The 15,615-nt window shown below is 39.4% G+C and overlaps 1 protein-coding gene across 1 annotated transcript; it reads left to right on the top strand.

Moving 5' to 3' along the window:
* The first annotated feature begins 7,445 nt into the window (after positions 1–7,445).
* LOC108437535 (hydroperoxide isomerase ALOXE3-like) lies at positions 7,446–14,231 on the top strand. Its single transcript, XM_037537825.1, has 12 exons — positions 7,446–7,525; positions 8,396–8,518; positions 8,608–8,702; positions 8,880–9,052; positions 9,389–9,529; positions 10,084–10,287; positions 11,199–11,285; positions 11,411–11,580; positions 13,059–13,177; positions 13,270–13,370; positions 13,456–13,626; positions 13,907–14,231. Exons 1-12 carry the CDS (start codon positions 7,446–7,448, stop codon positions 14,084–14,086), a joined length of 1,644 nt encoding a protein of 547 aa, XP_037393722.1. The 3' UTR covers positions 14,087–14,231.
* Positions 14,232–15,615: the final 1,384 nt, after the last annotated feature.

The raw sequence follows: 15,615 nt of genomic DNA, 5'->3' as shown, positions 1-15,615 counted from the left end.
ACCACCACTTCAGTGTTACTGCAGTGCTGAGAATGACCCACCACCCAAATAGTACCTGCTCTGTGAGGGTCCATGGGGGTCCTGACCACTGAAGAACAGGGTAACAGAGTATCAGAGAAACAGATGGACTACAGTCTGTAACTGTAGAAATACAAAGTGCAGCTATACAGTAAGTGGAGCTGATAAGATGGACAATGAGCGCAGAAACAAGGAGGTAGTCATCATGTTATTCCTGCTCTGACCTTCTTCCTGACTCAGGTTTTATGTAGACTCTTTGTTGTTCCCATAAAAGACGATGATTTAGATCCACTTCTGTGCCTTTTTCCTCCAGTCGACTGCACTACAGACTACCAGCCTTTTTATCTACACTCTGGCTGGAGAACAATAGTGAACTGAAGTGTTTTATGCCTGATGGAAGAAACTATAAACCCTGAGCGGCGTTCTTCTAGCAGTCATAGTCCATGAATTAATATATCTGGAGCTTCACCAAAGTTAAACCCAAATGTGTGAAAAGACCATTTGAGACTGAACTGATTTGGTCGAAATGTAACAATTATCCCCTCGTTGTGCACAAACATGCTTGGTAGCTGTGGAAGTTTGGAAAAGCGCATTAAGGTGAAGAATCATCTGCCTGCGTTATCTTATGTTGAAGGGTGGAAAGACTGAATAAAGCTAAACACATTTTAAGTCATAAAAACATGGATGGATGGATGGAAAAACACTATTCTGTATATTAACGGAGGTCCACAGTTGTTCACAAGGGGCTTCAGACGCCAAAATCATCCTCATTTTTTCTTAAATGTGTTTTTGAGAAAGATAATAAGAAAAAGTCTACAGCAGATTCATGAAATGGTCTTAAAACACAGAACTGATCTGATGTTCTTGAGTGACTGTAGATTCTGTTTTAATCTAAGAACAAATAAATCAATCGCAGATGAAAAACACTGAATGTCAGAATCTTTGTTAAAACTGCATGAGTGGGTTTTAAGAAGAAATTCCTTCTTAAGGATGTTTGGTAAATGAGGTCCAGTGTTTTAGCATCTCAAGTCAAATGACAGTTAAAAAGGCTTCAGCACAGATGATCATGAAGTCACGAAGAAAACAGTTGTGTCAAAGGTGGTAAATGATAAGGGTAGTAAGTTCAAGCTGAACCAGAGTGAAGCCTGATTATTAAACATGCTCTTCTCTGAACTTGTGGCAGTTCTGAATAAATCGTCCAGATAAACTTTTTGTTTCTACATTTTCTCCCAGTAAAATCTTCCTTTCCTCTGAGTGGGTCAGTTTAGGGAAGGAGGGGGTCTTATTGGTAAATTTGGGCAGAAAAGCATCTCTGATGGTTTTATGTTTTGAAGATGAAAGAAGGAAGTTCTCAGTTTCTGTCTCTCCTGATGGGCAGTGGGTGCAGATCCTCTGTCCAGCCTGCTTTTCCTATGTCTCCCTGTTTCAGTGGCCAGTTTCACTCAGTCTGTATTTCCTCAGTGTTTGTCTTTGTTTGTTGACTTTGATTGATTTTGTTGGACATGAGAATTTCCGATCAGGCATTTTAGCTTCCGTTTGCTCTTTCTGTCTGTCTCTCTCTCTCTCTCTCTCTCTCTTTCTCTCTCTGTCTGTTTGCTCTCTCTCTCTCTCTCTCTCTCTCTCTCTCTGTCTCTCTCTCTCTTTGTTTCTGTGTTGTTAGAAATTCAGCTTTCAGGATTCAGAAGTCAGGAGACCTTCAGCGTAGACTTGACTTTATTGACACACAGGAAATTTGGGTACAGCTTAGTCGATCACAGCCAGTCTGATTAGGAATATTTTAGGAGGACCTTATGTACACTGGAAATTGTGGGAGGAGGATAAAGGTGAGGAAGAGGAGTTTTGGAGGGGGTGAGCGAGGTAAACTCCCTGCAAGGATGGCGAACATCAACACTCCTTGATGGAGTGTTATTGTGTGACCTTATGGTCGGCAGTCAAAGGACCATACCAACAATGCAGGGAGTTGACCACCTCAGATCAGCAGATAGGACAAACAATGGAGGGAGCTGACCATCCTCAGGTCAGAAGATAGAAGTTTAATTTCTCTCAGTGTCTCTCTCTCTGTCTCTCTCTCTCTCTCTCTCTCTCTCTGTCTCTCTGTCTCTCTCTTTGTTTCTGTGTCTCTCTCTCTCTGTCTCTCTCTCTCTCTCTGTGTCTCTCTCTCTTTGTCTCTCTGTCTCTCTCTTTGTTTCTGTGTCTCTCTCTCTGTCTCTCTCTCTCTGTGTCTCTCTCTCTGTCTCTCTGTCTCTCTCTTTGTTTCTGTGTCTCTCTCTCTGTCTCTCTCTCTCTGTGTCTCTCTCTCTCTGTCTCTCTGTCTCTCTCTTTGTGTCTCTCTCTTTCTCTCACTCTCTCTCTCTGTCTCTCTTGGTGTCACTCTCTCTCTCTGTGTGTCTCTGTCTCTCTCTCTCTGTGTCTCTGTCTCTCTCTCTCTCTCTCTCTCTCTGTGTCTCTGTCTCTCTGTCTCTCTCTCTTTGTCTCTCTCTCTCTCCCCCTGTCTTTTTCTCTCTGTCTTTCTGTCTCTCTGTATCTCTCTCACTCTGTGTATCTCTCTCTCTCTGTGTCTCTGTTACTTTCTCTCTGTCTCGCTCTCTGTCCCTCTCTCTGTCTGTCTCTCTCTCTGTCTCCCTGTCTCTCTGTCTTTCTCTCTCTCTCTCTGTCTTTCTCTCTCTTCTCTCTGTCTCTCTCTCTACCCCAGTTTCCCCAACAGATCCAAGCAGTGTAATGATAAATAAGTCCTCTCTAATTGTCCCTCAATTCTTCTACCAAAACAGCGATTATTGCCTTTTACACGTCGCCAACGGGTCACTTGTCCATCTTCAGCGATATCCAGTTACATCATCCTTCCACAAAGGCTTAACATACAGTACTATACAAAAGTCTTAAGCACCTCAGCAAAAATAAATTGTGTTTGTATTTGTAAAAAATGCTGTATGAGATTAGAATCAACACAAATAAACATGAATACAATAAAAAGCGACCAATATTTCTTGTTAGTTGGAAGAACAAGGGTTTGGTTCTAGATCCTCCACCAGCTCTCCTGATGTAATTTAATCAAGAATGACTAATCAAACCAAGTAGTGGATTAAAACCTAATGACCACGACGTTTGGAAATGGCTAAACAAAAACGTTTACACACAGAAAATCACTGCTTATTATTATTTGTGTTTATTCTAATGTAAATATTAATGTGTTACTGTCCAGGTAAACATCTCTTTAATGTTCTGAGGTTCTAAATGGTAAATTTAGTGTAAGTTTAGTGAAGTTTTACTGCTTTGTTTACAGGAAACTTGTCCACCCCCTGTCAGTGATATTTACAATGAAATCCATGACACAGACACACCCTCCCTGGGAGGGTCTTGGTCTGGTGTGTCTGGTGTGTGGTGGGTATATAAATGGGGTCAATCCAGGAGGGCTGTATCACATTGGGTGAACTTGCTGCGCTCTTTCTAAAGAGTTACAGTCTTCGCTGAGTATCAGTCCTGCATCAGGTAATGTAGAACTTCTTGTTGAAACAATATTTGATTGATATTGTGTGTGAAACCTGGCAGGGCAGGAGTGATACCAGTCAGTCCCTGTTCTGAGAGTTAATGAATTATAGCAATAGATGACCAGGGCTTTTAGATCTTACTGTATATACTGTAGCTGAACTGTAACCGTGTCCTTGGGAAAGCCTTGGAAGACACAATGATCTACTAAATAGATGCATTTACTAAGGACACCAGTCCCATTTTATATTAAGTGCCTGTCATAACTATGTAGTTACACATGAATAACATATGCAACAACACCTTAACTACTGATGATTTAGTCAGTACTGTAGATGGATTACAGAAGTACAGCCTATGTAACTGCACAAGTGTATCCTCTACACAGGAACTGTTACAGTTACACTTTAGTGGACAGCTCCTGTGTGGTTGTTATGGAGGTACTGTGTAGTAATGGTGGGGTAATACAGACGTTGCTTTGGGGGAATATGACATACATTTATTTAATGTCATAAAAGCTGCATTTTAAGATCAGGGAACATCTGTTGTACTGTCACATAGCTCTGCTGTCGGAACAAAACCTGGTATCTCCATTTTTGTACTTTTTCAATGTTTAACATAATTTGAAAATACCTATTGCCTTCAACATTGTCTGTAAATATCATGATAAATGGACCAAAAGAAATGGCTCAAAATAATTTGGAAATAAGTCTGGTTCCATTGACTTACATTAAAAGTAAAGAGGGTTACCATTTTGTGGATACAAGGTTTTCTTCTAACAACAGCGATATACATACAGAATGGTTTAAAGCTGAAACTGGTTACAGTGTCTCAGCACTAGCAACATCAATGCTGGCTAAATGTTAGGAAAGCTGGCAGATCCAGTGTTAATAATGTCTTAATGTAAGTTATTACATACTTCGTTTTACTGCTGGGTGGAAATAAACTTGTGAAACTGTTGTTCCTGTCTGATTATGAATGTAATTAGATTTGTGTTAACACTCTTGTGAAAGTACATGAGAGAGAATAAGCTGCTACAACTATTAAGATACACTTGTGTAATTAAATAAGGTGTACATCTGTAATATGGAACAGTGACTAATGCATAAGTCATTGCAAATGTTGTTCATATGTAACTACATAGTTATTAGAGACATTTCATATAAAGTGGGACCAGAACATGACAGAGCCAGGCCAGATCCACAGGGATCAGCATCAATATATCATGACACAGACTCTCTAGAGCAGTTCATGAACTGGTTTATTATCAGGCCTTACACTAGAAAATGACCAGACATACCATAACATGTGTTTCCTATTGCATCATTTTACAGGGTAACCATGGGAGAGTACAAAATCCAGGTCTTCACCGGTACAGCTCTTGGTGCTGGAACCTTTAACAAGATCTACATCAACTTAATTGGCTCAATCTCCAATAGTGGACCCCATAAGCTTACAGCTCTAATAAAATTTTGGTCTGGATCGGTAAGTCCATTCAGTTCTCTGTCTGTAGATGTAAAAAGAGGCCACAAAACTGGTAATGAGGTGAAAATGATTGTCATGCCTGACCAGGTCTGATCTAAACACAATCAGGGTTTCATGAACCAGAAGGGGTAGTTAATAAACAATTAAAGCCATTTGTATTTCATTTGGTGTGAAATGGTTGACTGCACAGACTCAGCTTTCTTTACAGTTTTGGTGATAGGAACCAGGCGTTGCCATGACTACAACACAAATATAGCCATTGTTTTTACTATATGAAGGCACCAGTGAACCTACACGTGTCTTCTGGGTTTTTATGTAACATTGATGATGGTAAAAGAGTTATAGATGAATCTTCTTTGGGGACTATTTTTTCTTACCCTCCCCGAATGTAGCCCTCTGCCATGAACTGGACCGTTCTCTGTAAACCCTAGAGATGGTTGTGGTTCCCCGTTCTGATGCTCGGTCTGCACTTCAGCAAGTTGTCTTGACCACCTCTACATGCCTAAATGCAGTCATGTGATTGGCTGATTCGCCAAAAGTTTAGTTAAGTATTAGTAAAGTTGCAGCCGTGTGATTGGCTGATTAGCTATTTGTGTTAACAAGCAATTGAACAGGTGTACCTAATAAAGTGGCCGGTGAGTGTACACTAGACAACAACAGCAAACTAGCTAGCTAGCATCCTTGCTAGGTCTGCTGTCATGGTAATGGGTACAAAAGGAAGATCAAATAAACGATGGCAGTGATTTATTGTGAAGCAGTATTTAAAGATGTATCCCATTAATATTCAAATCAACAGTTCATGGCTTTCGTAGCTGTAGGTGACTTTGACACATTAGCATGGCATAAAGTGACTGATGGTGTTGGCTGTCTTGAATGAAGCATTAGAGCTGCACCTCAATAGGAACGTTGTGCACACAAACATTGGCTTTAATTAGTAGTTCAGTTGGGAGTGAATAGGAATTGTAAAGCAGGGAATTTGATCTCAGCTGAAATCTACAAAGTTCTGTTTATTTCTTTCACATTAGACGTTAGAGCTTCACATGTGTCTTGGAATGTGCCTCAAATACGGTTTAGTACAGTTTGGACTGGAGTAAATGTTTGTTAATTTAACACATTTATACAGTCTAAGTAACTGTGCTGTGGATACAGAAGGTACTATTCACTCTTTACAAATATGTAAAGGTAATGTAAAAGAATTGCATAAATCCTGTAAGCACACCTAATTTAACCGTTATTTGATTCATTCAGGTTTATTGAACGTGACGGAGAAACATTACAATACAGTTTTTATACATTGCATTTATGTATTTTAATTGAATGGAAACTTGATGTGCAATTAAAATACATCAGTTTTAACTTTTGGGATAAAACTTTTTTTGAGTGTAAGCTGTTAATATCTCTATTAATATCCCTAACTAAAATGATCTGTTATCTCCCCACAGAAGCAAACTTTCACAGTCGAAAGCGAATCAAATATAGGCGAGCTCTTACTGGTTGAAGTGGAGCCTAGGCCACGATCATTGTTGCCATACGTTGATGACGACTGGTTCTGCACCAAAATCATTGTAACAACACCTGAAGGAGTCGATGTGCTTTTCCCATGTTACTGCTGGATCAGCAGAGATGAGAAGCTGATTCTCAGGCATTCTATAGGTGCGTAAAAACGTTGAATACTTTAACAATGCCTTGATTCATTTTAAAGCACCGATCTGTGAGGGAACAGTGTATTTCTTCAGTGAGATATTTTAAAAACACTTTGCTGTGCTCACAAAGCTACATGACAATCACATGACATTCATCCCAGCTGACATAAACCTGCAAAAACATTGGGAAAGGCTTATAGCAATGAGTTAAACAGCCAACTGTCATAATGTGCTGTGTCATTTAACACCTAATGTCAGCAAAAACTGAAGCTTAATGTAGGTGCTATGTCAACTTGACACTGAAGTAACACTTTCTATGATTGTCACGTTTGTAAGCATCTATAAGCATATTTATAACATGGTATAATGCATTCATAAGTCATTATAAACATGGTTATAAATATTTCTAAAAATGAATTACAATCAATTACACTTTATTGTTATTATAATGCATTATAAGCAGTGTTAAAGTAGTGCCAGGCTAATGGTGGTGTGACATTCATAGAAAGTGTTACCAATTTGATCAAACAGCTGCTGCTTATTGCGATGAGCCTTCATAAATACTCATGTATGTTTACGTCAGTTGACAAGTAGCCTTATGAACATTCACCTCCAATGTTATGTTATCTACAATGTATAATGTTACTGATATTTTACAAAGGCATAATTATGAATCATTTAAGTAGCCATTAAGTCTTGAACATTCACACTTACTAATGAACACTGGAAACATGTTGCATATATGCAAAAATCCATTTATTGTTGATTATGTGCTTTAATATTAAACATTAAATATTTTACATTTCCCGTGTAGCCATGCTAAAAACTCAGGACACGGTTCCTCAACTCCTGGCGCACAGACAAGAGAACCTGAAGAAACAGTGCCAAGAGTTCAAGTAAGTGAACATCATATTGACACACTCACATCCTTACTTACAGTAAAACGCACATACTGTCTTTACAGCTGAGATTTTGTTACACAGTCAAGGGCAGAACTACAACGTGCTCCTATATAGAAGTGGAGCTGATAAAATGGACAGTGAGCGTAGAAATAAGGAGGGGGTCATGATGTTATGCCTGATCGGAGTACATGGGAATAACTAAGTCACACTCTGTTTGATACCAAAGTGATTATACAGTATTATGGCCTGCTTCAGTGTCCTGCTGCTCCCAGAATTCCACTGCCCTTTCCCGACCTAAACTATTTGCCCCATCACAATAACAAAATCATGCTAATGTTACTATAAAGGGTGGATTTTTTGTTAATTACTTGTGTGTAACTTGCCACCTAATGCATGCATGAGTCCAAAACAATAGCAATGCTAAGCTCATCAATTATGAACATGCTCACTACTGAGGAGGGAGTTCGTGCCTCAAAAGAGTTCAGTAACACTGAGATTTAATGACTGGTCCCATTGATTTATCAGTCTACTCAGGCTTTAGCAGGAACTTTGTAAAGAAGCCATTTATTGAGTTCTTCTTCACAGTACGTTATTACATGATTTAAAACACAGTAACACTTTATTTGGATAGTCCGCTTTAGATGCTTTTAGACACTTACTTTACTTTCAATTTACATTTACCTATAAATCTACTTAATTGATCGCTATGTTCTTTAACTCTAAACCTGCTGTAATCCTAACCTCATCTCATGACCTAAAGCCAACCCTCACCCTGGTCCTAGCCCTAACCCTGGTCCAAATATTTACCCTAACCCCACTGATCCGGCTCTAGGCATTAACGTATTAAGTATTTATGTCTTACAGGTGGAGTGTATATGCTCCGGGATTACCTCACACTGTGCTCGCTACATCTCCACATGAGTTGCCAGCTGAGGTCAGATTCTCTTTCACCAGAGAAAAAGAATTCCAGTTCACCTCGGGTGCAGCGTAAGTTGTGTGATTGAATAATCCATCATTTCACTGTCAGGTTGCATAATGATGGTTCTCATTTCATGTATCCAAATACTTTTTCTCAGTTTCACGAAGCTGAAACTGGAAAACCCTTTAAACGGCACCTGGAGCAGCTTTGAAGAGATCAATGAGATTCTCTCCGAGAAGCCGAGGATTTACGGTAATTTAATGCCACTAATGAATTCACGTCAAAGCTGCACTATGTAAGATTTTTTTGTTGAAACTGAAAGAGAGAGTTCCACCAGAGAGGTCTCCAAATCCCCAAATCTTATATAGTGTAGCTTTCATAGTGTCTCCATGCTGAGTCTCATTTCTTCATTTGCCTTTTTTTTTGCAGAATATGTGGAAAACAACTGGATGACGGATGAATTCTTTGCATACCAGTTTCTAAATGGTCTGAATCCCATGATCATCAAGTGCTGCTCAAAACTGCCAGAGAAATTCCCGGTCACCAATGAAATGGTTAAAAGTTTTTTACCAGGCACGAGCACGTTGGAATCAGAAATGAAGGTAAAAAAATTTGAATACGCTTTTTGAGCAATGTGTCTTTCTTCATACAGCTCAATATAACTTTCTTACTGAGGGCAGTGGTTCAATATGTATTGATGTGTATTGTATGTATTGTAAATCTGTGTTGCCGATACGTCTCTCTGTCTCTTCCGGGGGTCAACAAGGCTATCAGGGTGCATCGTATCAGAGTAAAGTGGGCAAGGAGGCTGGGGCTTGTGTTATGCATGGGCCCATACTCCAATGACTGGACCTTTTTCAAGTCATTTATAAATTTTAGCTGATTTTTGAGTCTTACTATTCATTTTTTTGTTTGTTTGTTTGTTTTGTTTCATTCAGAAGGGAAATATCTTCATCTGTGACTACGAAAGACTGAGAGACCTTGAGGGAAATGAGATCAGCAATCAAAAGCAGTATCTGGCTGCTCCGCTCTGTCTGCTTTTCAGCACTCAGGGCAAACTGATGCCAATTGCCATCCAGGTAAAATCAGTAAACAATGAATGTGTTTACATGCAGTCAAATATCTGATAACTGCAGAAAATCTGATTTTGTCAGTAATCCAATGTGTTTACAATGTGTAATTGGATAACGAGGATTTTTGCCTTGCAATCAGACATAAACCTAATGTTAACTTCACGCTGTGGCTTTTTATAAAACATCGCACCACTTTTCCTGAAAATCTGAACAAAGATGAAGAATATTTGAATCTTTTATTTCATTAAGCATGTATTTGGTTTCAGCATCACTCCAAAAGTGTTGTGCTGTGTCTCAAGGCAATGCTGTTCCCTTATTTCCGGTACTGTATTGTTTTTGTGCAGATTAAGAAAAAAAAACGAAAGAAATCAGAGTAAGAGTTCACATACACTGGGAAATCTGATTACTGAGCTAAAATCCAGCTCTCTTTACTAGAATTCTTAGTCAGATTTCTGGACTTTACTCCGATCTAAGAAATCATAGTATGCTGTGCTGATGGCTGGCTGGCTTGATCATAACCCCTTTTTCTTGATTAATAATTATGATTCCTTTCCATTTAGTTGAACCAGCAGCCTGGACCAGGGAATCCCATCTTTCTGCCCTCCGACTCTGAGAGTGATTGGTTGTTGGCGAAGATCTTTGTGAGAAATGCAGAGTTTAATGAACATGAGCTGAACTTCCATCTGCTGCGCACTCACCTGATGGGGGAGGTCTTCACTGTGGCCATGATGCGCAACTTGCCTTCATGTCATCCCCTGTTTAAGGTGACCTCTTTCCTCCAACACTTACACAGCCTAACACTGCGTCCTTGTTTTAACCAGTATCTTACTGTCAGCTCAGCCGGGATACAACTACAGCGTGGATTTATCAAACGGGTACACTCGTCAAAAACAGCTGTACATTAGAAATGTGCGCATCATGCATGGACAGTAGAGTTCTTGTTAGCTAACACAAGGCTAATAATACATGAACATGAAAATCCAGAACAAAAGCAGATGTATTTTATCGGCACGTTGGTAAAAACAAGTCCTGCAATCATTTAATGAGTAATCTTTTTGTTGCCAGCCTAAAGCAGAGAGCTATTAGGTAACAGGCTTTACAGTGATCTGGCTGCGTTCTAGTGCTGTATTTCTGAGTTGTGGGATGGGACGTTAGAATTACGGCTTTAGGTCATTTCTGTTAAAAGTTTTTTACCAAACTAGTTTACAAATAAATGAAAGATAGAATGAACAAAGATCAGTAAATTACACTACAATATAAGGGCCACTGTAACCATGACAGGTGATGGGCCATCATGTTGCTGTTGCTGTGTTTTTCTCTAGTTTATTCTGGTCTTATTTTAGTTATAAACAATGGATCAAATGGCCTGTTTTAATCAGACAGCGACAAATTCAAAGGGGAGAGTTTAATCCCACCAAGAATTTAATTTATTCATGATATCCAATCTATTGTGACCCCATGGACCCCATTTGTCAATATGTGTTAATTCGGTCTACATGCAGATTCAAGAAGATAAAAACGCCCTACCCATGAGAAAGACAGCTTGTAAGCTGAGGAAGTTTGTCAGTTGGAGTTAGCAGTTAACAGTTAGCAGCTAGCAGTTAGCACAAGGGCAAGTGAACAGACCAGAACAATTCATCATAGTAAAAGTGCTTTATCGCTCTTCCTCTTCCAGCTCCTGATACCTCACACTCGCTATAATCTCCAGATCAACATCTTGGCCAGGAGTCTGCTGATCTCAGAGGATGGGGCTTTCCCTAAGGTGAACACCTTTACTATTCCAGAGTGGAATGTAGATTAAATATATGAAGAACTTGATATCAGCAAATCCTGGGGAGTTTCTTTAAGTGATGGTTATTAAATTAAGTTGTGCTTTTCCTCATATAGTTCACTGCCATTGGGAATGAGTCTATGACCACTTTCCTGAAAAGAGCAGCCTCTTCTCTGACGTACAGCTCCCTCTGCATTCCGGATAATATCAAGGAGAGGGGGTTGGAGACGATTCCCAATTACTTCTACAGAGATGATGGTCTGGAGCTGTGGGACATCATTTACAAGTAAGGGAACAAGAAAAGAGTTTGGCAGATTTACCAACGTTTTGCATCTTTGCAGTTTACAGGTTGCTGTGAAAAAGTGCCGGACAAGACTTTCTAAATAGGTCCAATGGTTTGGTGCATAACAGTCCGAGGGTGCGCTCTGCTCTCTTGCACAGGCCAAGTCAAAATCTGGAGAAAATAAGTCTTTATTTCAAACTAATGAGTCACAGTTTGAAACATTTGCAGTTTTCAAGTCCAGCATTTATCAGATGTTCTTGTCCAAACTAAGGCCCAATCCCATTTCACCCCTCGCCCCTACCACTTAGCCCTGTGTTTTGTCCTTCACGTCTGGGGCTAGGGTAAAGTGTTGGGGCTACATGGCCCTCCAAACATAGTGTTACGAGTGTTTTTTCTAGTTTAATGTATTTAAATGTATTATGGTCATTTTCTTTATAATATGCATAAAAAGCGCTAATAGCATGCTAATGTCTCAGTAGCTACCTAGTTAACTTTTTCCGGTTCTACCTTAAATAGTCCAACAATATTGACGCCTGAAGGGCCAGAATGTAACTGCTGCTCCATTTAAGGTGTAACGGAAAATTCAGAACTTAGTTCCAAGGATTTAGGGTGATACTGGAAAACAAGGTGTAGGGGTGAAAAGAAGTGGGATTGGGCCAAACTGTCCAGTCAGAAAATGCATCTCCATTTTTGTTGGTTTTCAGGCTTTGACTTAATTTGAAAATACCTGTTGCCCTTTACATTGTATGTAAATCTTATGATGAATGAACTACAAGAAATGACTGGAAATGACTTGGAAAAGAAAAACTCTGGTTCCATCGATTTACTTTAAAAGTAAAGTAGGTTTTTTCCTTCTGATGTAAAGTTACCATTTTTGAGATACAAGGTTTTCTTTCAATAACAGCAATATGTACCCTAAGTGACTGTGGTGCAACCAAAATTCTGCTCTCAACGGAAGGTTTGGGATGGACTTTACACCCCAACTTATGATTGATTTTATGTTCAGCTGGCACAACTGACTGCAAAAGACTCCATTTTAAAGTGCTATGCAATTACACCACACTTTCCCCAGCATCACGTCTTTTCTATTGAACAAGCCAGAATTTCATCTTTTTTGATCGGCGCTTAAGCAAAGGGAGAGCTCAAAAATACATAAATAAATAAATAAACAAACAAACCACCGTTCTAACAGTGTTTAATGCTGACCTCCATGTGCTACTGACAGACACCAAACAACTTCAACTTCAACAATGTAACACAAGGCTATATGAGTTCTATTACTGGCGCTTAGAGGCGCTACTATCAAGTTAAAAGTCCCCTACTTACAGTCTTCAACCCTCCCAGATATGATTTCCCCCATAAATGGTGTCAGACTTTGTAGACTCTGTCCGTTTAGCTGCATAACCACTTTCTAAAATGTTGCCACAAATGATGTCATCAATTTAACAATAAAATAATCTCTAAACTTTTTTATCCACTAGGTTTGTGTCTGGATTTGTGTCGCATTACTACAGAGATCAAGACGTCAAGGACGACAACGAGCTGCACTCATGGCTCACTGAGATAAGAGAAAACGGCTTCCTGGAACGCAGTGAAGCTGGTATGTTTTATTCTTTTGGTTTGTGTTTTTGTTTGTTTTCTACCTAAAGCTACAAATCCTACCTGAAACATTTCCACTCACCTCACTTTTAGGATTTCCCAAGTCTTTCGGCACCGTCAAAGAGCTGGTGAAGTTCATCACCATGGTGATCTTTACTGTGTCTGCTCAACATGCTGCGGTCAACAGCGGCCAGGTTTTGAAACATTTTGCCTGAATTTACATCTAATATACTAATGTAAACAACTATGCTTGACCCTTCACTTACTCTGCCCTCTCAGTTTGAATTCGGGGGATTTATGCCCAACTTTCCAAGCTCTCTCCGATGTCCACCACCCAAGCAAAAAGGAGAAACCACCATGGACTCTGTTCTTGAGGCCTTACCTGACATCAGCACCACGATTAACACCATTGCTGTTGTGTACTTGCTGAGCCAGGAGTCTGCTGATCGGGTGAGTCCATACACTCCACTACAATGCTCAAACAGCACCAAAGGACATGAATGACTGTAAAATAAAGGAATGGAAAAGGTGAAAAGACACTTCAGACCACAAGCAGCTTTCCTCTCCATGTCTCTGTCTTAGAATGAATGGCTTTGTAAAATGGAAAGATCCTCATGATGAGTGCTTTTTTACGTCAATGGCCTGTTTCAGAATTTGCTTAATCAAATGCACTTCATCTGTTCATCAGTGCAAAATGAACCGTAAACATTGTCCTGTTGTACTTTCACAGTATCCGCTTGGACATTACCCCGAGGAGCTGTTCAGTGAGGAGGTGCCGCTGAAACTGATAGCACAGTTCAAAAGTGCTCTGCAAGATCTTGAGATGAAAATCGATAACAGGAACAAGAAGCTTGCTCTGCCGTACACATACCTGAATCCACGAAATGTGGATAACAGTGTTGCCATTTAGAATGAGGGTCTTTGATTTGACCATGTGTTTCTCTGTAGGCCTTAAACACACCTGTCTGTTTATTGTGCAGTGCCTTAATACTGTCAGTCCACTTAACATGAGAAAAGCAGGCCATGAAAAGCTATAAATTATTTAAACTATGAAATCTAACTTAATCTATCTGAATTGTTACTTGCATAGGAAAATAGGCCATTTCAATTGTTTAGCTTTTTTCTTGTAGCCATTTCCTGATTTGTGCATGATGTCGTGCATCATTGCTGTTTCTTTCTCATAGTGATGAAAAACAGAGAATGTGGCCTGTGTGTCACCTCATATTTATATCCCAGTGAAACAGGAAGTGAAAATGTTAATGTGTTCTGTTACACATCAACAATAAATTCATCAGAAAACAAAGCTGACCGTAATGAATTTTTTTATGTCTTTATTATTCAGTGGTTGAGATTCAGAGCAGTTGGATGTGAAGTGGTTCACTGTAGACACACTTACAGACTCTTTTGTTACAGTGGTTGTGATAGGAACCAAGGGTCACAATGTCTACACAACAAATAAAATATGTATATTTTATTTACTATGCAGTGGACCTGCACATGAGTTGTGAGTAACGTTGATGGTAAAAGAAAAAAAACTTCTTTGGGGACTATTTTGCCCTAGAAAGCTTCATTTTCTTCTCTCCTTCTTTATCTTCTGTTTGTCCATCCATTTTTTTCCTTGCTTCCTTTCATTCTCTTCCTTTTTATTAGATGTCCGGCACCTCATGAGCCTGTCAATCACTCACTCACTCACTCACTCACATTTAGCGAGAGTGTCCACAAGGGGGAGCCAGTAGTGTTGTATTAACTGAATCAGAACAAAAGAAAATTATTACAAATGGTGACTTCACATCATTGTTCTTGTTCATTTTCTTTCCTCATTTATCTTTGTTTTCTCATTTTATTACATATGAATTATGTGATTTATAGGTTTAAATTTTACAATAAATTCTTGACTTGCAAGCATTATATTTGCTTCATGAAATGCAAATCTAGTTAAATTACACTGTATTGTGAATACACAGTGAATTTGTTTCTCTGTAATAAGCCCACGGTCACATGGTGCTGCTAAAAGGTTTTTTCATTTATCCAAACGGAGAAGTGCCCTGCGATGGACTTGTGACCCGTCCAGGGTCCTTCCTGTCTTCTGCACCTCCTCAGCAGTGTCAGCTCTCAGTGTAGTGTCGATGATGTGTTGAATCTGGGCATTTTATCACAGTGTCCTTGTTCAGAGTCCTCCAGTCCATTCTTATTGTGCATGTTTGAGTGTCTGAATCCCTTCAGCACATTGGGATCCCTGAACATCCAAAAATCCTTACAGTGGTCTTCCCCCAATGTTGTTCTAGAAGGAAACAAAAGAAACCACCAACCAGTATCTTTTTCAAAACAACAGATGCAAATTAAACATCAAATGCAGATTAACACCTCATAATTGAATGTGAAATTCACAGTATCATACTTTCACATTATTCCAAGTTATAAGTCACCTTTCCATTTCCC

Source organism: Pygocentrus nattereri, chromosome 4 (assembly GCF_015220715.1).
Source record: "Pygocentrus nattereri isolate fPygNat1 chromosome 4, fPygNat1.pri, whole genome shotgun sequence".
In the NCBI taxonomy this organism is placed as follows: Eukaryota; Metazoa; Chordata; class Actinopteri; order Characiformes; family Serrasalmidae; genus Pygocentrus; species Pygocentrus nattereri.
This window is presented reverse-complemented; position numbering and strand designations above follow the sequence as displayed.

What these genes read in the sequence shown, in the direction of transcription:
- LOC108437535 (XM_037537825.1), top strand. Translation starts at nt 7,446, where the DNA reads ATGCTAAAAACTCAGGACACGGTTCCTCAACTCCTGGCGCACAGACAA. An exon ending in CGAGAAGCCGAGGATTTACG is followed by an intron (nt 8,703 to 8,879) that starts GTAATTTAATGC and finishes TTTTTTTTGCAG; the next exon opens with AATATGTGGAAAACAACTGG. An exon ending in CATGTCATCCCCTGTTTAAG is followed by an intron (nt 10,288 to 11,198) that starts GTGACCTCTTTC and finishes TTCCTCTTCCAG; the next exon opens with CTCCTGATACCTCACACTCG.